The following is a 26,196-nucleotide window of genomic DNA, read 5'->3' on the forward strand; positions in this document are numbered from 1 at the left end:
CAGATCACTGCTTATGAAACACTTGGCTGTTCAGATGGAATTGGACGCAGAATTTGAATCCTCTCCGTTCGCAAAGGGCCTGTACTGCTGAACGACAAGCGTCGACGATACAATGCCGTGGCCCGTCGAAGCCAATATGTCCCCCACCGGACCAAGCTCTCCGTGTTCGGCTGATCGATAGGCGAGATCGGCCACCATGTCAGTGGGAAATCTTCCCCGTCCCACCACCATTAGCTCGTAATCTCTCTTCCTCCCAATCTCTATTACACTTGCCTCCACGTTGTTTGCCGGCTTCTCCTCATAACCAGCCACCCCTTGCGTCTTTTCCCGGAATTCCTCCACTGTTGCGTCATCCAGTTCCTGTACTCGGCCCGACACAAATGGAGTCAAATGGTATTGTAGTTAGGGGGTTTACGAATTCTGGAACGACAAACATTACCATTTCCCTGGCAAGATCGATGGCGGAATTGGAGAAGCTGTGGCTCTTCTTCAATGGCAACTGAAGTTCGATTGCTTTGGATCCCACGAATCTGACGACATCAACTTTCACGGCCGGGTGCTCTGCCATCCTCCCTGCAAGCTCCAGGGCCTCGCGATCGTCCGGTCCACCGAAGAACAGGACGCAGACTCTACGCGGTGCGTCGCCCGGCCGCCTGTCCTGGTTATCCCCGCCGAGGCCACGGTCCATCAAAACACCAACCGAACAAGGCGCCTCTCGGATTACCCGGTGATTGACACTCCTCCACGCGTTCCCCACATTCTCCATTTCGCAGTCGCGGCCCTCCCCGCCTCCTCCCACTCGCTTGTGGAAGGGGAGAACCACCATAGCCACTCGCTTCTCCTCCGCCACCGAACAGACGTCCTCGTGCATGCTCCCAAGTGCAGAGACCGCCGTGAACGTCCGTACTCGTACCCCGCCGAGCTGTCCGTACGCCTCAAAGGCCCCTGCCACCCGATTCTGGGTCTCACGGCATAGGCGGGACTTTCGCGCCCGGAGCGCCATCACGATGGAGGAGGATCGCTCAGTGAGTTCCACGAGGTGCATGATGTAAAGCGCAAGAGGGTAACGCTTGGTCTCTCCGCGGATAGTCTCGACGAGGCTGAAGATGGAAGGGACATTGGCTGGCCCGTGGAGGCAGGCCAGGATCCTCACCTCCTCGTGCTTATTTCCCGGCGACGCTATCTGTAATTTCCGGTGCATGTAAGGCTTTCCTCTCCGAGCCGGCTTGTAGATCGCCATTACTGTAGGAGTGGTGATGAAGGTGGTGAAAACTGCCATCAAGACTAGGATGGCAAACGTCTCGTCGTTTAGAACCTGCATTCCAAGCTTCAGGATGATTATTACTGATTAACCCACATCATCGATTCAGTCTTAAAACGTAAGGTGAGTGATGATTCAATCATTGATATTGGAATTGCAATTTGATATTGATATCTTCAGTATAAGAAATTAACAAAACAAAGCTGCTACTGCTTTGATTAAACAAGAAAGAAAAACAAACGTAGAGAATATAGTAGAATATTCTTTAGCTTTCGAGTCATAGATTGAAGAGCAGAGAATCTTGGCACATCGTGGTGGAAGAAATGATGACATAAAGCATGAATTTTTTTTCTGACCTTACGTTCCTTGCCGATGTTCAAGACGATGAGCTCCACCAAGCCCTTGGTGTTCATGAGAAAACCCAAGGCCAGCGCCTCTGTGGCGGGCATATTATTGAGCACGGCGACTGTAAAAGTCCCCAATATTTTACCAGAGCATGCCGTCGCGATCACCAGCGCCAGTAGGCCCCAGGCCTCAGCCCCGCGGATCTTTGCTACGTTCGTTTTCAGACCGCTGGACGCGAAGTAGAGTGGGAGGAGCAGCAACGAAACGAAGTCTTCGATCCTCTCGATCAGTCGTCCCGAGAATTCATCTTCTTTAGGGATGGTGAGGCCGAAGACGAAAGCTCCGAAGATGGCGTGCACCCCTATCAGATCTGTAACGAACCCCGCCGCCAGCACCCCCGCCAGGGTGAGGCATATGTATGTTTCGCTTTCACCGGAGCCACTCCACCGCTTTGATATCCTCGTCATGGCCGGCCGGACTACCGCCATCATAAACACCACGAAGGCGACGCCGCAGAGCAGGACCCAGACGGAGATCAGCGGGCTCTTGTGCGCTCCGCCGGGAACGTTGCCGGAGAGTGCTACGGCGAGGGCGAGCAGCACCCAGGCTGCCACGTCGTTGAAGGCGGCAGCAGCCATAGCGGTTTCGCCAATCGGGGTGGTGAGAAGCTTCAGTTCGGCGAGTATGCGTGCCAGAACCGGGAATGCAGTGATCGAAAGCGCCACCCCTATGAAGACAAGAAAGGGGCCGTAGGAGATCTGGTCGTCGCCCTTGACGGTTTTACGGATGACAAAGGCGACGCCTACGGCGCAGACGAAGGGCAGAGTGATTCCAGCGGTGGCGACGGCTAAGGCCTTGCGCCCGCTGCGGCGGATGGAGCTGAGGTCGAGCTCGAGGCCGACGAGGAAGAGGAAGAAAAGGAGACCGATGGAGGCGACGGACTCGAGGATGGGGAGGGACCAAGAAGGGAAGACATGGTGGGAGAAGGACTGGGATCTTGAAAGGGCAGATGGACCGAGGAGAATTCCAGCGACGATCTCGGCGATGACTTTGGGCTGCCTGAGTGGTTTGAGAAGGAAAGCAAGGAATCGAGAGAGGAGAAGAACCAAAAGGGTTTGGAGGATAAGCAAGGGGAAGGCATAGTGAAGGGGATTATCTCCTTGCCAAGTGCCATTAGAAGAAGTTATGGTGGAGGTTATGTTGACAGCCATTGTTAGCTAAAGCTCGACCGGAGACCGATACAGGTTCGTTCCAAATTAAACCCAGTTACACTACTAAAACGACAAGACGAAGCATAACTGAGATAAGCGAGGAGGAGACACGAAGTGCAGAGTCCTTATGAGAGAGAGAGAGAGAGAGAAGGGTCGAGAAGGAGAAGACCGCAGGAAAACAAACCTTGAAGGAAACGATCTGTTTCCTTCTCAAACTCACAGTAAGTCTAGTGGAGCGGAGAGTATGATTGCATGCCAAAGTGCACTCCCATCAAACTTGACTTTTTACTAAAATAATAGTTCGAAAAAATTTATTTCTGAAAACAAACGGAATCAACTTATCGGAACTAGTCCACTACACATGTGGAAAGTGAAATGTGACATGTAAGCATTGACTACTTATGTATCGCCATATCATCAGTGCGATATGGTAGATGAACACATCGATTGCCACATCATTATTGTTGCCACATCGTCTGCCATGTTATTATCAATTTTCCTATTTTGCTCCATCATCTCTCGCCACATCAGCTCGTGCCATGTAAGCCCTCCTTTATATTCTTTTCGTTCTAATATTTCTTCCTCGATCTTTCTCCTCTCCTCTCGCCCTCTCACCCGCTGCCACCGCTCGGCCACGACCACTCCCCTGCTGCCGTCGCTCGGCCTCGGCCTAGCCCTTGACGCCCCCTTCTCAACCACTCTCTCTTTGTCTCAGCCTCATCTCTCGTTCTTCTTCTCCGTTCCCCTCTTCATCCTCTCGCCTCCCTCTCTCTTAATACCCTATCATTTCACTCTCAGGCCGCCACCCCTTCTCTCAAAATCAAAGCCTTACTCACCCTCCAAACCCGAATTTGAATTTCAGAAGCCGATTTAGTAGGGTGATTTTTTAGGGTTTTTGTTAATTGAATGTAATTACTGTATTTAATTATAATGTTGATTTGAATTTAGGTGTTTAATTACTGTATATATTTATTTGTGATTTACTGTTTAATTTCTGATTTTATGTTAATGAAATTTCTGTCAATTGCAGATAAATTACAAGTATTGTAAAGTTTTGTAAGATTTTTAATTAACTAATATATATTTTTAATAATTTATTATTTTGTAAATAAGGTGATAAAAAGTATACAAATAAATTGTATTTTTAAACTCTAAAACAACATTTTTGTATATATTTTTGAATTTATAAATATTTTAAATTGATAATATATGGGTAAGACTTAAGAGTACGATTTTTTCTATTTATAAATATTTTAAATTTATAAATATTATTATTTTTTAAATAAGGTGATTAAAAGTATACAATAAATTGTATTTTTAAACTCTAAAATAACTTTTTTGTATATTTTTTTAATTTATAAATATTTTAAATCGATAATATATGGGTAAGACTTAAGAAAGATTTTTTAAATTTATAAATATTATAAATCCATAATAAAAGAGTAAAAGTTAGATTTTTTCTATTTATAAATATTTTAATATTTTAAATATTATTATTTTGTAAATAAGGTGATAAAAAGTATACAAATAAATTATATTTTTAAACTCTAAAATAACTTTTTTTTATAGTTTTAATCTTTCTTAAGAGTAAGACGTAACTTATAAATATTTTCAATCGATAATATATGGGTAAGACTTAAGAGTAAGATTTTTTCTATTTATAAATATTTTAAATCTTATTAGTTTACTTATTTTATTTTATTTTTTAAAATATAAAGTAATAAAAAGTGTAACGATAATTTGTTTTAATTAATAACTATTTTAATTGATATTAAATGGTGTAAAATAACTAAGAGTTAAAATTTTAATTGTTTATTAATTTTTTAATAATTTATTATTTTAGATATAAGGTAATAAAAAGTGTATTTGATTTTTTTTTAAAAATTTATTCAAAAATTTATCATGTAATTACATGGCAAATGACATGACAGATGACATGTCAACAATAATGACATGGCAGCCACTGTGTTCATCTACCATATTGCACTGATAACGTGGTGACGCGTAAGCAGTCAAAGCTTACTTGTCCCCTTTGACTGTCCACATATACAGTGGACCAGTCAAAGTTTAGTATTTTTGAAAATAAGTTGATGCCGTCGTTGTTTTCAGAAATAAGTTTTTTCAAACTGTTATTTTGGTAAAAAGTTCTCGTAAAAACTATAAAAAATAGATTAATGGTCTCTCATCCAACTTCCAACTTTAAAAATTTCTTTATTTTTTCAGCCTCTCTACTTGTCATTCAAAGTAGGGACTTTGTGATCACGAGCAAAGAGTTAACAACAAATTCATCTGTATCCGATTCCTCTGATGGAGCTTTAGATGAAGCAACAAATTACATCTTCTTCATCGACTCATCAATCAAACTCGACTAGCCGATTACATATAAGATTTGCTTTGGCCTAAATATGCTTTTCGTGTAAAATATTCGATGACAGAGCTCGTTAAGGGATTCACTTGATGTGCAAGCTTAATGGAGATTAGATGTTCTAACAGGGTGATTTTTTGGAAAAAGTTTTAGATTCACTTGAAATCCCAGTTTTGGAACTGGCTTCTCTTTGAATTTTATTGAAAGTAATGATAGCCAAAAATGGTGGCTCCTGAGTCATCCGATTCTTCCTCGGAGGGAAGAAGCGGTTGACAAGTTGTCCTAGTTTTGGGTGCGACGAGCCTGCGAACAGTCGACGCCGATACCAACCTACCTTCGGCCCCTTTTTCCCTTTCTAAAGGGGGGTTAGTCCACAATGAACTTGAAATGAAGTAAAGAATTCTTAAATAAATTGATTCAACTTCAACTCATCCTTGGGTGTTACTGTAGACAAATTCAAGTGCAATGGAAAACAGATTCAAGTGTTAGTGCTACAAATGAAAAGTATAATATAAACAAGAGAATGAGTAACCTTTTATAATATACTTAAATAGAACATATACCCAAACAGATAATTAACCAAACTAAACATGATTTCTACACTTTTAAGTGATTTAACCTGTAGTATTAAAATTAATATCTTAATTAATAAAACAAACTATATTATATTACTTAATGATTATAGTTTATTATACATTAATACAATAATTACGTGTGACTAGAATAAATTATTAAAAATAAATAAATAAAAGTAAAAAATAACATAAGCTAATATAATAAATAAATATATTATTTTTATTAACATAAGATATATTTTAAAATTTAAACTAACTAATTTTAATATAGTAATAAAAAATAAAAACATTATTTTATCAATAACATAATATATATGTTTACGTACTATTAATTAATAATATATTGTCACAAAATTTAAACCATTGGTTTAATTAATTATAGCAATGGTATAATTAAACCAAAATAATTTATCAAATATTTATTTTAAAAATATTTTAATTATGACTATTACATCACTAATTTAATACAACAATTATAAAATGAATAAATAAAAACAATTATTTTATAAATAAAAAATATGGATTATTATTTTAAATTAAACCACTTAGTCTTCCTCGGTGCCGATAATGGTAGGAGACTACGGCGGGCCAGCGGGCAACAGTGACGAAGGCAGAGCTTCGATAGTAGAAAAAATATTTGTTAAAGGAAATTTTTTCCATTTCAGGGGGGGAGACAAGAGGAAGAAGATGGGGCGAAAAAAATCGTTGGGAGATGAAGACCGAGGTAGAGGGAGAGCAGAAGGGAAATGAGGGGATTTTTTTTCATTGGGGGGAGGGGAGGGTGAAACGCAGGACGCGCGATTCATGTTAATGAATCGCAAAATAGGTATGAATATGCTTTCCCCGATTTTTGCCTGATTGAATTACCTGACGTGATTCAATGGTACATATAGTACCTTCCCATGGCGATAAACAACGTTGTGAATGCAACCATAGTTGCAACCTGTTTTTCGTCTGTCATAGTATCCATGGAAATCTACAAATTCAATAGCCTAAATGTCATAAACACAAGTAAACATCAATCTTCAATCATAACCTATTTGCAATCATACCTATACACAACCATATTCATCCACATTCCCACATCCTAAATTCAATCACATCCTACGCAACCATATTCATTTAATTGTCCACATCCATACTCATCTACCATATGCATCCATGCAATATATAAACACAACAACATATCAAATTAAAATACTATCCATACTAATAAGTCTTGCAATGTCATAATTCAAGCATCATACCTAATACATAACAATATTCCAAAAGAATAGTGTATTTATAACGCATTACAATTAGTTTTCAAGACAAAATTTAAGCCACTCGACCTGCTCTTCCACTATCATCTTCGCAAACATGACCTTCTTACTTGGCGTATCCATCCATAAAGGAGCGTGAAACTTCAATTCGGCAGATAGGTCCGCGATTTCCCTGAGGGCTTTGGACCCAATCTCTTTCAATATCGGGCTCTTTCTCTTTAGGCTTCATCATGAAATTCTCAAATGTCTGAGTTGTTCTATCCATTGCATAAATGAATCTACTAGTGTCATCATCGGGCATTTTGGTTCTCTTTTTACGACGACTTGAAGATGACCGCTTACTTCTTTCAGATTGATTACCTGGAGACTCATCCATGCTTAATAATGGCGATGGAGTATCCCTAACTATATCAACATCATCGGGCTCATCCAAGGGGACATGTTCCAATTCACGAATGAGTTCATCGCCCTGATCTATAAAGGTTGCACCTCCTAACCCTACGACTATTGTGTTTCCCACCACCACAGTTAATTTGTCGTATAGGGGGCAGCCTTCACATTTGTACTTCTTAGCATCTTTATGCTCCTAAAAGAATAAAACATCCTTTATATGTCTTGGAATAGAGTTATACTAACCCGTAAAACATAAAAAATATTTTATAGTACATGATGATTACTGACCTTTATGTACTCAAGCCATACAGAATTACATGAAGTAACTCGTTGTGTGGTTGCATCCCAACTGAACCCACTAGTGTTGATACTACTCGTTACCGTTTGGTATGTTTTCTTTCATGATCTTGTTCGATTCTTCACCTACTCAACAATTTTTTTATTGACTGCGTCTTCATTGAACTTATTAACACAATCCATATATACCTCATGCTTCCATACCCCGTTAGGCAACTTGTTTCCTAGATTAACCTGCTCGACCAACAGATCGAGCATTTTGCTATCGTCTACGAAGGTCCAAAAGTCATATGGTCGACCAGTTGGTTGTCTTCTTGCAACCATGTATAATCTAAATCCGAGAAGGTCCTCATGGAAAAAAACTTTATCAAACAACCTTTACCCGTCACGGAAACACAAACCATAAAAAATAGAATACCATGTGGTGGATATGTATAACACCCGAATCTCCTCACCACATGGCAAAAACATTCCTTAGCACTTCAAAAATTCTCAACAACATTCTCAAACATTTCAAAATTAATTAAACTATTTTCACTATTGCATATGCACTAAACAATGAGAAAACACACACATCAAGTCCAAATTCACCGAACACCCCTGGAAGAGCCCCATATAACTTCGCAGTCACTACGAATTGTACCTCGTCAGTGATGGGGGTCGGGTTTCGTTGGCTAATGGACGTCCGTGTAGGCGACTCAGCCTTGTTTGAATTGGACTAAAAAACCTTTAATAAAACCTAAACCATAAACCATCAAACCCTAAAGTCAAACCCTATCACCTACTAAACTCTAAACCTAAACACTAATTCCATAACATAATACCCTAAACCCTAGACCCCCTAAACCTTAGAAGCCCTGAACCCTAAACCCAAAAAACCCTAGAGCTTAAAAACACAACCCCCCCAAAACCTTAAAAACCCTAAACCATCAAACCCTAAACCCTATCACCTACTAAACTCTAAACCGTAAACACTAATTCCTGAACTTAATACCTTAAAAGCCCTAAACCTTAAACCCTACACCTTAATTCCAGACCCTAAACCCAGAAAACCCTAGAGCTTAAAAATACAAACCACAAAAAATAAAATACCATGTGGTGGATATGTATAACACCCGAATCTCCTCACCACATAACAAAAACATTCCATAGCACTTCAAAAATTCTCAACAACATTCTCAAACATTTCAAAATTAATTAAACTATTTTCACTATTACATATGCACTAAACAATGAGAAAACACACATATCAAGTCCATATTCACCGAACACCCCTGGTAGAGCCCCATATAACTTCGCAGTCACTACGAACTGTACTTCGTCAGTGATGGGGATCGGGTTTCGTTGGCTAATGGACACCAGTATAGGCGACTCAACCTTGTTTGATGTGGACTAAAAAACCCCTAATAAAACCTAAACCATAAACCATCAAACCCTATCACCTACTAAACTCTAAACCTTAAACACTAATTCCATAACATAATACCCTAAACCCTAGACCCCCTAAACCTTAGAAGCCCTAAACCCAAAAAACCCTAGAGCTTAAAAAACATAAAACCCCAAAACCTTAAAAACTCCAAACCATCAAACCCTAAACCCTAAAAACCCTAGAGCTTAAAAACACAAAACCCCCAAAACCTTAAAAACCCTAAACCCCCTAAACCTTAAAAACCCTAATCCCTAAAACACTCTAAATCCTTAACCATAAACCCTAAACCCTAATTACATGACCCTTAAATATAGAGTACCAAACCCTATAAATAATCCCTAACACGAATCAAGAATTTAGACCCTAAATCCCACAATTATGCACAAATAACCCCCAATTAAGCACTGATAATAAAATTAAATCAAATAAAACACTAATTTAATGAAAAAATTTTAGGGTTTAGTCATACCTTCTGAAATTTGGGGAAAACCGAAGCCGAAGGGTGAAATCGATGTTGAATGGGGAAATCGATGCCTAATCGAAGTAGAAATTAAGAAATTAAAGTCCTAATGTCAAAATAGAAGAAAATTGAAACCGAAATAAGGGAAATCGCAAGAAATCGAAAGGTATTTTGGGGGAAAAGAGAATAGCGAGAGGGAGAATGGAGTGAGATGTCGAAAGGGAGAAGAGAGCGAAGAAAGGGAGGTCGAGAAGGATAAGAGAGAGAGAGAAGCGAGAGCGAGTCTGAGAGAAGAGAGGGAGACACGGAGATGAGAGAGGGGGTGCGAGAGAGAGGGCGAGTCCGAGAGACGGAGGCCGGAGAAGAGAGGGAGCAGAGACGGAGGCCGGAGACGAGAATCCGAGGGAAGAGAGGCAGCAACAACGTTGAGGGCGCAGGGAGACGAGAGAGGGATTGCGGGAGAGAGGAAGAAAAAAAGGAAAATGAGGACACGCGAGAGAGGGGGGTGCGAGGAGAGAGAGGGGCAAAGGGAGCGTCGCGTGTCCTTCTTCTCAAAGAAGATCAAATATGGCCTTCTTTGAGATGAAGGACTGCTTCATCTCTTGCATCCAGATGAAATGTCTTCTGCGCTCCACGAACGACTTCAAGTGTTGAAGAGCATCATACAGTTGAAGATCTTTTTGGACTTCAAGTCGACTAACCCCCCCCCCCCCCCCCCCCCCCCCCCCCCCCCCCCCCTTACCACTTAATCTAATGAACTATGAACTAAGTAATACCACTTAATCTAATGAACTATGAACTAAGTAATGTGGGAGTAATTCAAGTCCACTTCATTTTGGACTAAGAGAAATAGGGATGCCCCACCCCTCTTATTCATTTTTCTTTAAATGGTGTGGTTGTGGTTTTGAAAAAAAAGAAGGCCATGCCTCCCACCTTGTAGGGCTAAACGGTTGGCGGCACCCATAGTCTTATTTTTTGTTGGAAAATAATATTTTAAATTTAAAAATAAAATAAAATTACTCATTTATTAGTTTTATAAATAATTATTTATTTTTATTTCAAAACAAAATATTACTCCAAGGTGGGAGGAAAGGCCAACCCTCATCCCCCTTTGTCTACCTCTCCCATCCATTTTTTTTTTAATCTTTAATAGAGGGGATACCTTTTTGTATAGACAAATGGTAGGGGCATGGGCACCCCTCATTTTTTTTTTGTAAAAAAATAATTTTTCAATGTGGATCACCTAAAGACATAAGAAGAATATTGAAATCTAGGGGAAAAAGCACAATGTATACTAATTGATTTGTTTGATTTATTTTGGGAAAATTTTAATATATGTTTATCTTAATGTTTTCTTTTAAATGCCTATATTCTTAATTGAAGTATTAAAATTACTAAAATACCTATTTTACATAACATTTATTATTTTATTATTATTATTATTTTAAAATTTAGAAAAAAAGGGATGGCTTTGTCCCTTTCACCACCCACTTTTCAAGGGAGGGGAGGCAAACATTGTTAGGTCCTACGACGAACAAACCTGGGGAGAATAGGTTAGTTAAATTTCACCCTGATTTTAACTCCTATTTGCTTAATTCGATATTTGTGTTTTTATCCTTTAAATTTATTCAAAGGGTAAAGGCCAACTTTACTTTCATATATAGTGTTTAAAGTAAACTCGGAAGCAATTAGAGACAAGGTATACTCGGAATTTTAGGTGGTTGATAATCCTTTCTCTCATTTATAAGACTACTCCAAGATTTTTTAACACCTTGACGCTTTAAGAAGTTTAGGTTGTCCCATGAAATCTGTAACAAATATCCTCTTAGGCCAATTACAATGTTGACCACGTATAGGCTTACGCTACTTAATTTACTACAACAACCAATTTATAATAGCACACCCTCACTTAGATTTACAACAATTAACTAAGCATACTAGCCTAGACCCACAAAGGGATTTTCCAGTAGCTCTCTAGGCTACACAAGCCTTAACTGCACAATGATTTTCAGCTACTCACTAGGCACGTTAGCCTAGACCCAGAAAGAAGTTTTAGCACCACTTGCCTACACAAGGTCTTACAACTCACATAGTAGTAAACACAACTTCTCTACCTCTACTCCTTAGGCATAATAACTTTTTTCAAAGTGTTGTGGATGGTCTTGCCTATTGAAGGCTTGATTCAATTTGCAAAGATTACCAGCTTATAATACAACTCAATGTAAACTCTCACTCAATGTAGATTTTAACAATCCAAGTACAAACAAATAGGTGCACCAATCCTAAGTACCACTTCAAATTCTCAAAATGGAGAATGTACACACAATAACTCAATATAATGATTAATTTTAAAGTATATCCCACGAGTAGTGATATGAACTATTCAACCAAGTATGATGAATATATCTCAAAGCATATGTATATAAATACTTAGATTTGAAATTTCATCCTCAAATTTCAATATTTTGTAAAATTCATTTCAAATAGCCCAATAAATCAACATATTGACATGTAGGTAAGATTTGAACATAAAAGAGGTTGTCAAACCAATTTCAAGTGGTATTCAATCACACCTCAGCTCACAATACAATGGTTGAATCAAATGTGATCTTAAAAACACTTGTAATACGTTCAAGACACTAGATTTAAAAGAACGAACACCAAAATACTTAGCTCAAAGAAGAGGATTATCAAATCTGGCTTCCTTTCAAGCTTTGGAGGAGGCAAAGACTTCTCAAATCATGTGTGAGGACTTTGGGAGACTTGGTTTTCATTTTAGCAAGAAGATAAGTTTTCTAGGACGAGTTTGGGTTAAATAGCGTGAATTACAACTTTAAAAAATTAATCATCATAATTGGAATAAAATTATTTTTGGTACTTAGCATAAAGAGGTGAAAACTAGGTCCAAGAAATAACAAGATTGGAAATCTAAAAACTCATAGCTACTAGTCTTGAAAAAACAATGCTTTGATAGCATGTTGATTTTCAGGACTCCATGGATTATATCATGGAGAAAGAAGAAGAACACACATTGGGGAGAAAAGAAGTGGAAGAATAGAATTCTGGACTTGTGCCCAAACCCTACCCCTTAAGTTTTATTTATAAATAATAAAAGTACAATATTATATTTATACCCTTAACCCTAGTAAGAAGGAAGAAGGGATAAGAAACTTAAACTGATTACATCAATGACACCATAATTACATAATATCTTCCAACACCTTTCTCAATCCTACTCCTTGCATTCAATTAGACAAGCTCTAAATTCATTCCCATTGTGCACTAAGGCTAGAAGCTTGGTGAAATCTTGAGGTGAAGGCTAGCTCTCCAAATATCAAGGGGGTAAGCTTTTTCTTTTTTCTTATAAATTTTTTGTTTTTATTTGAAAGGTTCATCTAGAACCTTAAATCAAGATTGAAGATCTTGCTAGAACTAGAATCTAGTTCAATCTCAAGGGAGATTACTTGTAATAGTGTATTTAAGCATACATGTGCCTTAAAAGAGAGCTGGAGTTTCTTTTGTATAAATTCCAAGTTAATAGAGCTTATATTAGTGAAATCTCTCAAGTACGGGTTTTTGGGGCAGTGAATACCAATAGGGAAACATCGATAACAAAAATTATGGCTTTTATTGTGGTGTGTGAATTTATCTTGTGTACACTCATTTTTTTTTTAATTTGTAAAAACTCACCAATGGCCTAGAAACAATAGGTTTTTTAATTTTTTTTAAAAAAATCATGTTAGAAAACATGCAACGGCCTAGGAACATTGTTTGATTAAGAAATAAAAAGACAAGAGGTTATGTTAAAGTGCATTCACCCAAATATCAAAATACCCAGCCCAAGACGAGGGTAAAAGAGTAAAAATGATAAAAGAAGTTGACCACATAGCAAGGACTTGACCATGTTGTGGGCAAGCTGAAGCCTTGAAGTACAATAGGTCATAGTCGACTACAAGTGACAAAAAGTAACAGAAGGACTTATAAAGAAGTAGACCACATTTGGCAAATGAGTCGACTACAAGAAAAACAAAATTTAAATGAAGTCGACCACAAGGCAAAGAAATCGAATGCATAAAAAAAGAATCAACCACTTAAGTAAAAAGTAGTTGACCACTCACAAGCAATCAACCACTACCATCAACAAAACATCACAAAGAAAGAATTGTGTGAGGAGTGGACTGCATTTACTCGTAGAAGCAAGTTGTTTGAATAAAAAGAAGTCAACCATAGAGATTGGATTTGACCATATGCTACAAATTTTCAAAATTTTTGAATGTCAAACCCATATCCAAAAATTGTAGGTTTCGAGCAAAACTTGGATTTTTTTCATAATTCTTGTATTTGAATACTAATATATTTTGTTATCAATATTTCCTTATTGGTATTCACTGCCTATGAACCTTTGCTTAAGCTGGAAATTACATAAATGAGATTTTGCCATGTGTATGCTCAAATACATGAATGTACAAATCTCCTTAGAGATCGAATGGCTAGATTCAAGCTTTAACAAACTCTCCTATCTAGATTATAAGTTCAAGATCAACCAATGGAATAAAAAAGTAAAATACAAAAGAAAGAAAAACTTACACCATTTGATATATTGGAGAGACGACATTCTCATTGAGATATCCAAGTCTCCAAAGTTTGATGCACAAGAGAAATGATTTTGGAGCTTGAACTAATGTGATGCTAGGAGAAATTTAGAGAGAGATGAGAATTTTGCAAGATTTTAGCTTTGTATTTCCAAAAAGTGAATTTGTAAAGAATTTCAAGTGGGAATTGGTTTGAATGCCCTTGATTTACAAATAAATGCTATAAGGTATGTTTGGTGGGATATTTATAACTTTTCAAACCAAACTAGTTGTTTTATAGCCTTTTATATAAAGTCGTTGTACCCATCGATTGATCAATCGAGTGTAACAATTATATTTTTATGAGTTCTTAGGCTTATTAATCAAGGTAATTTCAAGCCTTCGGAAAAATTATATTGATAGATTAATCCAACCCGATTGATCGACAATGCATTGAAACTTTGGTTGTCCAAGACTAAGTATAATGAATTTTTTAATGCTTGGACAAGTATGATCGAGCAATCTGGTGGGCAAGATCGATCATGCTTTATAGCTCATTCTGAAATAGTTTTTGTCTGCTCGATTAATCCACTTGGTTGATTGGTATGCTTAATATCCTGGCCAGTTTGCACAGGGTATGATAGATTAATTACAAAAAGATGATCGATCACGTCAATCGCCATTTTTGTGATCTAGACTTCTAAGCATGATAAAAATTATCCTAAAAGTTTCTAACAGTGACATCATAATTCAAAAATTAAAAGCTAAAAACTATATCAGAAGAAAGCCCTCCGATTAAACCTGAATGAACGGGATATTAATATTGAATAGGATTTTGATGTTCTCATAATTAAAATTCAAAATAAAAATACTCTTATTAAATTGATGCCCCCTTTTTAGATTTGGTTGATAATTTAATAAAATTTTAATAAAAAACCAATGGAGTTTCCTACTTTAATTCGGGTAGAGAGTTGCTTTTTTTTTTTCGTTTTTGTTTTGTGTTTTTTAAGCCTAGGTGAGACGGGGGATGAAGCCATGGTGTGGCCAAACACCAAGGCCGAAGACTGTGCAAGTCCAGTGCACAACAATAGCAGAGACGGCCAAGGCCAAGTGCAATGGTACGGCCCAAAGGGGTGCACATATGGCCGGGCCGGCATCAGCTGCAGTGGAAGAAGACATACTTACGCTTGCCAAACGAATGGCCAAGCAGCAAGGTGCGCAACAACCTTGCAGCCAGCCCAGACACAAGGCAGCACGCCAACAGACACTCCTGGCGGGGCAAAATGGGGTTGCTGGCGCGCAACCTGGACTCTTGGCGGGTGAAATGGGGTTGCCCTCGAGCGACAAGGACTCCAGGCGGGGCGAAATGGGGTTACACGCTGCAGGACTCCAGGCGCAGGCGCGCGCGGCTGGACTCTAGGCACAGGCGCTGGCAGGCGCCCACACGCGAAATGGGGTTTCCTCAGGCGCTCGCGTTACCGAGACTCCACCCGCGCGCAAAATGGGGTTTCCTCAGGACCAGGTCGCCAGGCGACCGCCTGACCAGGTCGCTAGGCGCTCGTCTGACCAGGGCGCCCCTGACGCTAGAAACCGAATATTCAGGATCTAGCGAATTTCTGGGCGTTTTTAGAGATTTTAAAGGGTCATGACGGATTCTGAGCCTTCTAAAGCTCGGGGGAGGAGGTTATAAATAGGAGGGGCCTCTCCAATTGTAAAGGGGGGGGGGGGGATTCGGATTGTATAGAGAGAGTGAGTGGGTGGCCATGGCCCTTTGTAACTTTGTTTTCTCAATACAAAGTTAGCATTATTCTTCCATTTCTTTGGTCTCTCCGTCGTTCTTTTGGCTTGCAACATCGTGTGTGGAGCTAAGGTGGAAGATCCGTGAGACAAGGAGGCTGGCTAGTTCTTCGGAAGAGCTAGGCCGCACGGGGTAGATATTCCGCTGGGCTAGACAGACTTAGCCCGAATCTGATCGCGTGACAATTGGTATCAGAGCCAAGTTTCCATCTATGGCGTCCACAAGTGGAGATGTAGCAACAAAAGGTATGGAGACACTCTATGAAAACGATTTACGTTTTGGTGATTTCAAGTCCAGGCTTGTTAGCTTGAAAAATCAGCTTTCAAGACTGGAGGAGTTCGTACGTGACATTGCGCATGGCCTACAATCTGTCCCTAACTTGTTCCAAGATTTTAGGGACAACGTACATAGTGCCATGGCAGTGATACGAACTGAAATCCAGAGAGTGGACGGAGATGTTAAGACCATAGAGAAAGAAGTGGGGGAAGACTCACCCTATGCGAGAGAGCCCTTGCGAATGGAGAAGGTTCGCAAGGAGGTGCTAAGATCAGGATCATCTGGAAGAGGCAACAGGGAGGCGCTAGTTCTGGTACTGCTGGGAGAGACAGCAGAAAGGTGCCTGATCCAGTGCTGCTTTCCAGGAACTCCTGGGAAAGGCAGCAGGGAGGTGCCAGTTCCGATTCTGCTGGGAGAGACAGCAGAGTGGCAATAGATCCAGTGCTGTTTTCCAGGAACTCCTGGGAAAGGCAGCAAGGAGGTGCCAGTTTTGGTTCTGCTGGGAGAGACAGCAGAGAGACGCTAGATCCGGTGCTGTTTTCCAGAAACTGTTGGGAAAGGCAGCAGGGAAGCGCCATTTCTAGAAATTGTTGTGAAAGGCAGAAGGGAGGAGCCAGTTCTGGTACTGCTAGGAGAGACAGCATAGAGGCGCCAGATCCAGTGCTGCTTTCCTGGAATTGCTGGGAGAGGCAGCATGGAGATGCCAGATCCGGTGCTGCTAGGAGAGACAGCAGAAAGGCGCCATATCCAGTGCTATGTTCCAGGAACTGCTGGCAGAAGCAGCAAGACAACCATGAGTGGGTGGCATATGGTGATGGCGTACAGAGGTACAAGGTGGGGAAAGACTATGTTGCTGCAGATAACTTAAGCAGAGAAACGGATTCTGCTATGCCTTTTGATGGAAAAAAGGGCACAAGGGTATTGGCGCATATACAGCGCACAACACCAGATTGCATTGCTGGAACACACTCAGAAAAGGAATTCGTGCGTGCAGTAGAGGCAGAGGTGCATGTGGCGCTATGCGAACAACAGTCAGTAACCTCAATGGGTGATGCGGCAAGCGGCAGACCCTTCACACGCATCATGCGTGATGCGGATATACGCGCAGCACTTGCTTCACGCACACCACGCTCGGTACGGTAGCAGCAGAACCTGATGTGGCGCACGACGCACACATAGACGTAGGAGACATGCGCTTTGTTCAAGGCGTGCCTGCGCACATGCAGGACCATCTTGTCACAGAAACGGAAAATGCGACTTGGCGATTACAAGTCTTAGCAGCAATTACACATGTTGGCACTTCGTTGGTAGACCGGATTCGCACTAGACTTCACCAAGACGCCCAGACCTACAGCATTGTACAAGCTACAACCTTGGGTGAGAGGAAAAGACTATGGCTTGACGACGGATTGCTCAAGACCAAAAGTAATCGACTTTATGTGCCTAAGTACGATTACCAACGGCTAGACATGCAGAGCGAAGTGGAGGAGTTTGTGTACACATGTTTTATCTATCAACAAGATATGATGAAACAAAGAAAGCCCGGAGGCTTGTTATAGCCTTTGCCCATTCCAAAACGGCCATGGGAGTCTATTTCAATGGACTTCCTTTCTGGTTTGCGCAAGAAAGAAGTGCTTGAGTCTATCATGGTAGTGGTGGACCAGGTTACGAAGCACGGAACATTCGTAACAGTGCCAGGTGATTGTACAGCAGAGGAGGCTGCTCGAGCTTTCATGGCACAAGTGGTGAAGCACTGGGGTGTGCCCACAATGATCATCAGTGATCGTAACCCCATATTCACAAGAAAATTCTGGACCGAGTTAATTAAACTATTGGGAATTAGTCAAAAAATTTCCACTAGTATTCATCCTCAGACTGACGGCCAAATGGAACACATAAAGACCGAGAGGAGCGCCGAATGGGAGAGCCCCGGAGGATGTAATACTTGGCAAAGTGGCAGGGTCAACCGAAAAACAAAACAACATGGCAAGACAATGTCGAGTTGTAGCAATCCGAGAGGGCGTCTGCCTTATGGCGGTGGGAGTATGAGACAGGGGATGAAGCCATGGTGTGGCCAAACACCAAGGCGGAAGACTGTGCAAGTCCAGTGCACAGCAATAGCAGCGACGACCAAGGCCAAGTGCAATGGCACAACCAAGATGGGCGCACATATGGTCGGGCCGGAATCAGTTGCAGCGGAAGAAGACGTACTTACACTTGCCAAACGGATGGCCAAGCAGCAAGGTGCGCAACAACCCCAGCAGCGGAAGAAGACGTACTTACACTTGCCGAGACTCCACCCGCGCGCGAAATGGGGTTTCCTCAGGACCAGGTCTCCAGGCGCCCGCCTGACCAGGGCGCCCCTGACGCCAAAAACCGAATTTTCAGGATCTGGCGAATTTCTAGGCGTTTTTAGAGATTTCAAAGGACCAGGACGGATTCTGAGCCTTCTAAAGCCCAGGGGAGGATGCTATAAATAGGAGAGGCCTCTCCCATTGTAAAGGGGGGGAAATTCGGATTCTTAGCATTGTTTGCTCTTTAAGTGTATAAAGAGAGTGAGTGGGTGGCCATGTTTATAACTTTGTTTTCTCAATACAAAATTAGCGTTATTCTTCCATTTCTTTGGTTTCTCCGTCGTTCTTTTGGCTTGCAACATCGTGTGTGGAGCTAAGGTAGAAGATCCGTGCGATAAAGAGGCTGGTTAGTTCTTCGGAAGAGTTAGGCCGCATGGGGTAGATATTCCGCTGGGTTATACGGACTTGGCCCGAATCTGAATCTGACCGTGACACTAGGCTTGAACTTAAGACCGGTAAAAATTCCGAATCTTCAAAGTTCGAAGAGAAGCCCTAACGCGTTTTTACACATATATGATTCTATCGGCGTTCTGCGGCCTTCTCTGGTCTCCGTTCTCGCCACTCCCATTCTCCTCTCTTCCTAGTTTCCTGTGCTCCGTCTATACTTCTTTTTGCTAAACCCTTCTCTACAAATCACTGGTTCAGATCTGTATTCTACTTCTTCGTTTCTTCTGTTTGGCTGCTTGACCTATTTAGGATGTCGAGTGCTTTGGACATGTCTCTTGACGATCTGATAAAAAACAACAAAAAGTCGTCAGGGGGCAATTTCAGGGGCAGAGGCAGAGGGTCAGGCCCGGGTCCTGCGCGTCGATTTCCTAATCGCGGGGCCAATCGAGCAAATCCTTACTCAATGGGAAAGGTAGGATGGGGTTTCAATCTTTGTTGCTTGTAGTCTGCTCTTGAATTTAATGTTTTAACATGTTGATCGAACAATCTCATTGTACGGTGTTTGCTATTGTAAATTAGGTTTTACTATTTTTTATCTCGATTTAACTATGATTCCTTTCTCTTATGGCGGGAAAACAGCCGATTCAAGCGCCGGAGTCAGTTTGGCAACACGATATGTTCTCGGATCAGGTGCCTGCCCACTCCGCTTCCAGCGGGAGAGCGGCAGCATTAGAGACGGGGACTAAACTCTATATATCTAATTTGGATTACGGGGTTTCTAATGAGGACATCAAGGTTTGTCTCTCACTCTTCTCTCTCCGGTTATTGGCTCTGGGCTGTTTTCTGGTTTCTTCTCTGGCTGCTTCCGTGGTTTATATATTTGCGAAATCTTCGATGTTGTTAAAGTGCTTAAAGTGTCTGTACGCTGTGCATATCAATTTTTTGGATTTAAATTCAGTAATTGCTCATCGAGATTCAGGAGCTTTGGACGTTGAAAACGAGGGTCTCCAGTGTTATGGTTGACTACAAGATATTGAGGACGTGTAGGTCCTACTCTTCTGAAAACAAAGAGGGTTAGTGGATGTCTGTTTTCTCGCAAGTGAATAAGCTGACATATTTACATGAAAATTGAAGGAAACGTGTGTGGCGATGGACATGGCAAGTAGGATGACATTTCTCTTTTCTGACAAACCCTTAGTAACTAAAACTGAAAAATTGGGGATGTGTTGATCATGGCTGACAAAGTAGGTGGCTACTCTCCTTTCAGGTTAAGGGCTTAGGGTATTTTGTCCATTATTGGAGGAAAATATCCGATGGCTGACATGACCGGTTTGTGGTTGTTCTCCATTAGTGGCAGAGATACATCTGGTGGCTGATGTAGCGAGTCTCTAGCAATTCTCCTATCAGAAGAATTATTCAGAAGTTTGGTTCTTGAAAAAGTTGGCTCCTATGGTGGTTAGGTGGCAATTATCTGGTTGTTTTATGTCCTTTTACACAGTTAAACTGCGTATGTAGGAGTGACAGGTGGAGACAAATTTGAAAGAAATGTAGCTGGAATGGGTAGTAGTTGATGATGGCTAGTCAGTACACCTTCTGGTTGGTCATGGCAAGCAGGATGCTGGAGGTGTATCTGGATATTCGTTTCTAGGAAAGCATGGGTTGAGCACCATAACAGATGAGGATTGTGTCAAATGAAATTAAGCAAACGAGTGTCTGATGGAGTGATATAGCATAAAAATATGTATTTTTAACTTGAAGGCTATGGGTTTCCATAATGAGAGGATCTTTACGTTTGAAGCAAATTTGGCTTGAAGTCTGCATTAATTTGGTTAAAAACTTCTAGGTTGGACCATCTTGCAAACTTATGAGTACTCCTTTGCATTTTTCATGCTCCCATCAATCATCCATGAAAAAAGTAAAGGTTTGGTGTCTAACGACAGCTACCAATTCATAATTCCTGGTCTATCTGAGCCTGACGTACAAAGGCTGAGTTTCCAAGTTGTGGCCAGGGGATTTTAGTAATTCTTCACTATGAATATTCTTTGGCGGTTGAACTACATCCCCGATATCAAAGCGCTTAAGCTCTTCTATTATTTTTTGAGAGCTCCATTGAGCGAAGGTAACTTGCTGTCATCAGCAGTTGGGTATTTGAATGAACTCTCCTGCTTTGGAGTCTGTACTAGTTTTTCAATGACATAGTATGCATCTCTTCTCAGTTGACTGTATCTCAGGAAGGCCAACAACTTTGGCCTACTTTCTTGCTATGAGGAGAACTTAAGAGGCAACATCTAGCTGTGGGGATTCTTTTCATGTAGGACCTTCTTGTGCCTTGTTTACCTGTTATTTACATTTGGTTCTTTCATTTTTTTCTTTGTTGTACCATGGCTGCCCTTTGGGGGCACTGCATTGTATTCTCGCCTTTCTCTCAATTAGTTATCACCATTTAAAAAAAAAAAGATCCTGCTATCACGTTGATACAATTTGCTTTTTTTTTTTTTTTTTTTGTGGGGGGGGGGGGGGACTCTCTCTCTCTCTCCCACATACTCTTTTCTTTTTCTCTCACTCTTTTGGTCTTTCTATCCCTAGTGGTATCTCTTGTGCTAGTTGGTAGAGAAAAGAAAAACAGTTGTGGTTCATCTTGTGGATTTTTTTTTCTTAATTCTAATATGCTCTTAGGGGGAAAAAATTGAACTTGAAAATCTTGGTTTGAAAACCCATATTTTGTATGTTGCTTAGAATCTTGGAGTACTTTTGATTTTGCACATATCAGACATTTTTCAGGAAAAAAAAGTCTCGTTTTCCTAAAAAAATGCATAATGGAGGCTGGGTGTATTAGGGTCGGTCTTAACTTTTCTATGATCTTGTATAATTTGGATTTTCATACTGGTACTGACACCTTGATTTGATGGATGCAATTCTCTTTTTAGAAGTACAGAGAATTATTATTTTTAGCAAGAATATCTATACAAAAATTATAGATGCTTGGTTTGTGGAGGTTTTAAGGCTCTCATTCAGCCTGGCAAATGCTTTTTAAACTGACATTGATTTACTCAATGATACTTTATTTTTAAAAAAATTTGATACTGATGATGATAAGTTCATTTTGATTCCAATTAACTGTATTATGACAGCATTTAATTTTTTTATCCTCTCATGTTATTAAGGTTAGCATAAGCTTTGTTTGAATACACAGTAACCACACTTCTCTTTTTGAAATTGTTTGGTCATTCTGATATCAGTTTTGGTTTTTATAGGAACTCTTTTCTGAGGTTGGTGACCTGAAAAGGTATTCAGTTCATTATGATAGAAGTGGAAGATCAAAGGTATATTATATTAGCTGCTGTACCTTGTTTGATTGGTTTATCCAGATTCATATTTCAGTCCTGAGATTTTAAGGGTGGTTCTTTTTAGGGAACGGCAGAAGTTGTCTTCTCACGCAAGGCAGATGCTGTAGCAGCTGTTAAGAGATACCATAATGTGCAGCTGGATGGGAAACCTATGAAAATAGAGATTGTGGGAACAACTATACCCACTCCCGCTGCTATGCCTTTGGTATCAAATGGCACCTTTGGTAGTACTCCAACTGGTGTTCTGAGGAGGTATACATTTTATTTTTTAAATATCTCTTTATAGGTGTTAATCTATGTTTTTTTTTTTTGAAACCCTATTGGCTTAGTTGCTAGAAATAAGGCTGTCAGTTGTAAGAGGGAGATGCCTGGATAAGACATCCACATTTCCCCTTAAATTTTTATTTAGTGTTATTTGTACTCAATATGATGGGGAAGCATTTATTATTATCATCCTATCTTATATGTTAGCTTGGTTAAAATTGAAACACCCTGTACTCTCTTGATCATATGGTCCTAATTTTGTAGCAAGGTTCTTGAAGTGCAGTAGTGATCATCCACTGTCAATAGGTGCATCATTCAACTAGGATAGCTTGTTTCTCTTCCATGTTTTATGACTTTATCTTGGTCAATTGAAAAAAAAAAGAAGTTGCTTACTTGATTTAGGCATGATCTTCAATACCATTGACGTTTGACAAGGTTTATTGTAGTTTAAATCTTAAGGAGAAGAGTGTGAATTAAGAAAGAGAGAAATTAAATAAAAAAGAGAATATTGAGAAGAAGAAAACGAGAAGAATTAGAAAAGGAGAGGAGAAAGTTTCTTGAAAAAGAGCAAACCTGGAATTAGGGTTGCATGGTCATCTGATCTCCTTCATGGTATTTACTGTCTCTTTTATGCAAATGTCATATATGACCCTTAAGGGTACAAAGGAGGACTAAGCTCAAATAAAAAAAGAAAATAACAAATTATATCATATACGGTGAGGATAAAAGTTGTATCTTCCTCTAACTTCCAACAATCATAGGGGGCTTTCACAACATTTCTCAAGCCAGGCTCCTTCCAATGTGATTCTAACCTCTTGGAGTTGGTATCACATTCCTAGAACTATTGGCTTGTTATACCATGCTTGTAAAGTTTGATTTCTTCTGAACACTGTATCTGAAATGTTACAAACTGAGACTAGAAAGTCATTCGTGGCTTGTCTTCCTTAGAATAACTTCAGCAGGTTGCACCTTCAATTTTGGAAGAGTATTTTCTATGTTATTGATGGAAAGCGTCCTAGACTTTGATCCATAAACAGTTATTTGCTACTGTTTTCCTGGATCAAAGATACAATGTATGAACTTTCCTTTATGGATTGATTCATCTTTATTTGACTTCTCTTCTAAGAGGTTATTGACAGAAAGCGTCCTAGACTTTGATCCATAAAAGGTTATTTGCTACTGTTTTTCTGGATCAAGGATACAACGTATGAACTTTCCTAATGGATTGATTAATCTTTATTTGACTTCTCATTGTCAATGTTGAAACTTCTGTAAATTATTGACTGGAATGTGAATACCCATTGCTTTCAGTTTCCCTGTTTTGGTTGGTAGACTGCAGCCTGCACTGGATTATTCAGCTTCTCTGAGTGTGCTGTCTGATATAAAAAAATGTATTCTCAATACTGATTTTTGTTGTATTAAAAGATAATGTCTACTATCATTTAGAAAGAAAAAGATCTTATTAATTGAATTTTCTGATATTTTTCAGTGTGCAACACTTCAGTTGATCCATCTGGAGAAATAGAAAGTTAACCTGTTTTCGTCCTTTGTTCTTGACATAACTCTTTATGTGTAATAGAGGACCTTGTGGATTTATGGGGCTTATTGTGTACTCTGTGCTTTCTTTCCCAGTGAATGAGAATCTTGGCTTCTATATTCATTACTAAAAATGGCGGACCTTTCAGTTTATGCCAAATAGGCTCTCTTTTTTTTATATATATTTCTATGACACAATCCATCAAAACAGAGTTGTAAATTGATTTTGCTGTTAGTTATTAGGTCAGCAATTTGACAGCTTCCTTGATTTGTTATGGGGAGCTCTAGAGTAGTTGTATTTTTTTACTTGGTAATTCAACAGGATGTTTGATAGCAGTTGTAGTTGCATCACTAACTTGTTGCTAATCTTACTTTATCCTGCTATTGCTACAGTGGAGTGCTAGGAAGGGGCGGGGCTATTGTACGACCTCGAGGTGGAGGTGGAGGTGGTGGAGGTGGTGGTCGTGGATGGGGAAGAGGGGGTCGTGGAGGGCGGGGAAAAGGCCGCAGCGATCCAGTTTCTGCAGTAGACCTTGATGCTGATTTGGACAAGTACCATTCTGAGGCAATGCAAGAAAATTGAAGAACCGTTTTATCATATGATTTTCATGGGGGAGTATCCATTCTCTGCGACATCTTATTGTTATTAGTATACAAGTATGCCCCGAAATATTTATGTATTTTACTGAGAGTGCTTCTCTTTGGAGATGGAGAAAACACAACTATCAATCTGTTCCTGGTTTGTGGGGCTTGGGGCATTCTATTATGTCTTTTAGATACAACACCTGCTATGTAGGTTAATGAGATGGCATTGGCATGTGACATTCAAGATTTGTTTTTGGTTTCTCTACTATTTTGGTTTTTTGGCAGAGGGTGGCCCCTCGTGATCTAAAAAAAGCGAGGTTGACTGCTTGGGAAAGCCGAAGCACCATTGTGGCGGGGAGAAAGCAACTTTAACTGGATGTCATGTCAGTTGGAATGGTATGAGGGCCTGGGGAGTACACATGACAATTTGTTTTTTTTTCTGGAGTTCTCAAGCCAAAACATTAGTGTAGATGCTGACTTATAAGTCCTGTAAATGTTAGGCTGCGTGCAAATCTAAGCTAGGTTTTCGGAAGGGTTTGCTGTTCTTAACCTAACCGAGTATCTAATATTTGGTAGCTTGATGTCATTGTTGTCTTTGTGGCCTGGCTTTGTTTTGTTGGATCTTGCAAAGAATGTAAGTGGAGATGATCACTTTTGTGGGTTAAAAATCGACTTGAGCCGGTTGATGCTTTAAATTGTTTGGCTCAGCATGGTTCATAGACTTTGATGATTAGTCTTGATAGGAAATTTGTGACCAACCAGGTATTGTTGCCATTTGTGAGGAATGGACTCTGTAATGGTTTCAGGAGATCTTTTGATATTGCTTGCTTTTAGGGTGTTAGTTTCTGGCTGAGATAGGCAATGGGGTGACAATTTTGTGAAACAACAACACCTATGCCAATTAGGGATGCATTATTTGTCTCCATTATGGAAAAATCTAAAATTCTACAAGAAAATGCTTATTTTTTAGGGTAAAAGTGAAGCTTCTATCATCAAAGATATAATTTTCATCAATAAAAATACCATAAAGAGAAAATTTAATAACTATTTTTCGGGTGGATTTTTTATTTTGCTAGTAGAATGATATTAAATTGTTTTATTTTTTATTTTTCTTATATGAACTAAAGATTCTACCAGCAAAAATTATAGTTGCCACGAGTAGAAATCAAAGAAATATGAAAAACTAATAATCCATCTGCCTACATATCTTTAATAGTTGCTATTAATAAATAGTTACACAAATGTAAAAATATTAAATTACTTCTGCTTTTCAATGGAATTTCAAATTTTTCTTTAGAAATTTTGATAGACTTAATTTGATTTTTTATTGGAGAAAATAGTATTTTTCTTTGAAGTTATTTATATTCATATTTTTTTATTTTGAGAATTCCTTTTCCTTTTTAAACATATATTAAATATGATAATAAATACTAAAAATATATAAATAAAATGTAATTACATATACTCAATGTACATGAAA

At 39.6% G+C, this 26,196-nt stretch overlaps 2 protein-coding genes across 2 annotated transcripts; one reads left to right on the forward strand and one right to left on the reverse strand.

Annotated features, from left to right (window-relative positions):
• Positions 1–30: 30 nt before the first annotated feature.
• LOC137966392 (cation/H(+) antiporter 20-like) lies at positions 31–2,817 on the reverse strand. The gene is made up of 3 exons (XM_068812976.1): positions 1,618–2,817; positions 440–1,315; positions 31–360 (listed from the first exon to the last, which is right to left on the reverse strand). Exons 1-3 carry the CDS (start codon positions 2,815–2,817, stop codon positions 31–33), a joined length of 2,406 nt encoding a protein of 801 aa, XP_068669077.1.
• Positions 2,818–19,066: 16,249 nt separating this feature from the next.
• On the forward strand, positions 19,067–25,437 carry LOC137965978 (THO complex subunit 4A-like). The gene is made up of 5 exons (XM_068812399.1): positions 19,067–19,456; positions 19,624–19,779; positions 22,239–22,307; positions 22,396–22,583; positions 24,525–25,437. Exons 1-5 carry the CDS (start codon positions 19,295–19,297, stop codon positions 24,712–24,714), a joined length of 765 nt encoding a protein of 254 aa, XP_068668500.1. The 5' UTR covers positions 19,067–19,294; the 3' UTR covers positions 24,715–25,437.
• Positions 25,438–26,196: the final 759 nt, after the last annotated feature.

Source organism: Aristolochia californica, unplaced genomic scaffold, assembly GCF_029961685.1.
Source record: "Aristolochia californica isolate CCGP_79_NKW_82.1479 unplaced genomic scaffold, dmAriCali1.0.hap1 SCAF_5, whole genome shotgun sequence".
In the NCBI taxonomy this organism is placed as follows: domain Eukaryota; kingdom Viridiplantae; phylum Streptophyta; class Magnoliopsida; order Piperales; family Aristolochiaceae; genus Aristolochia; species Aristolochia californica.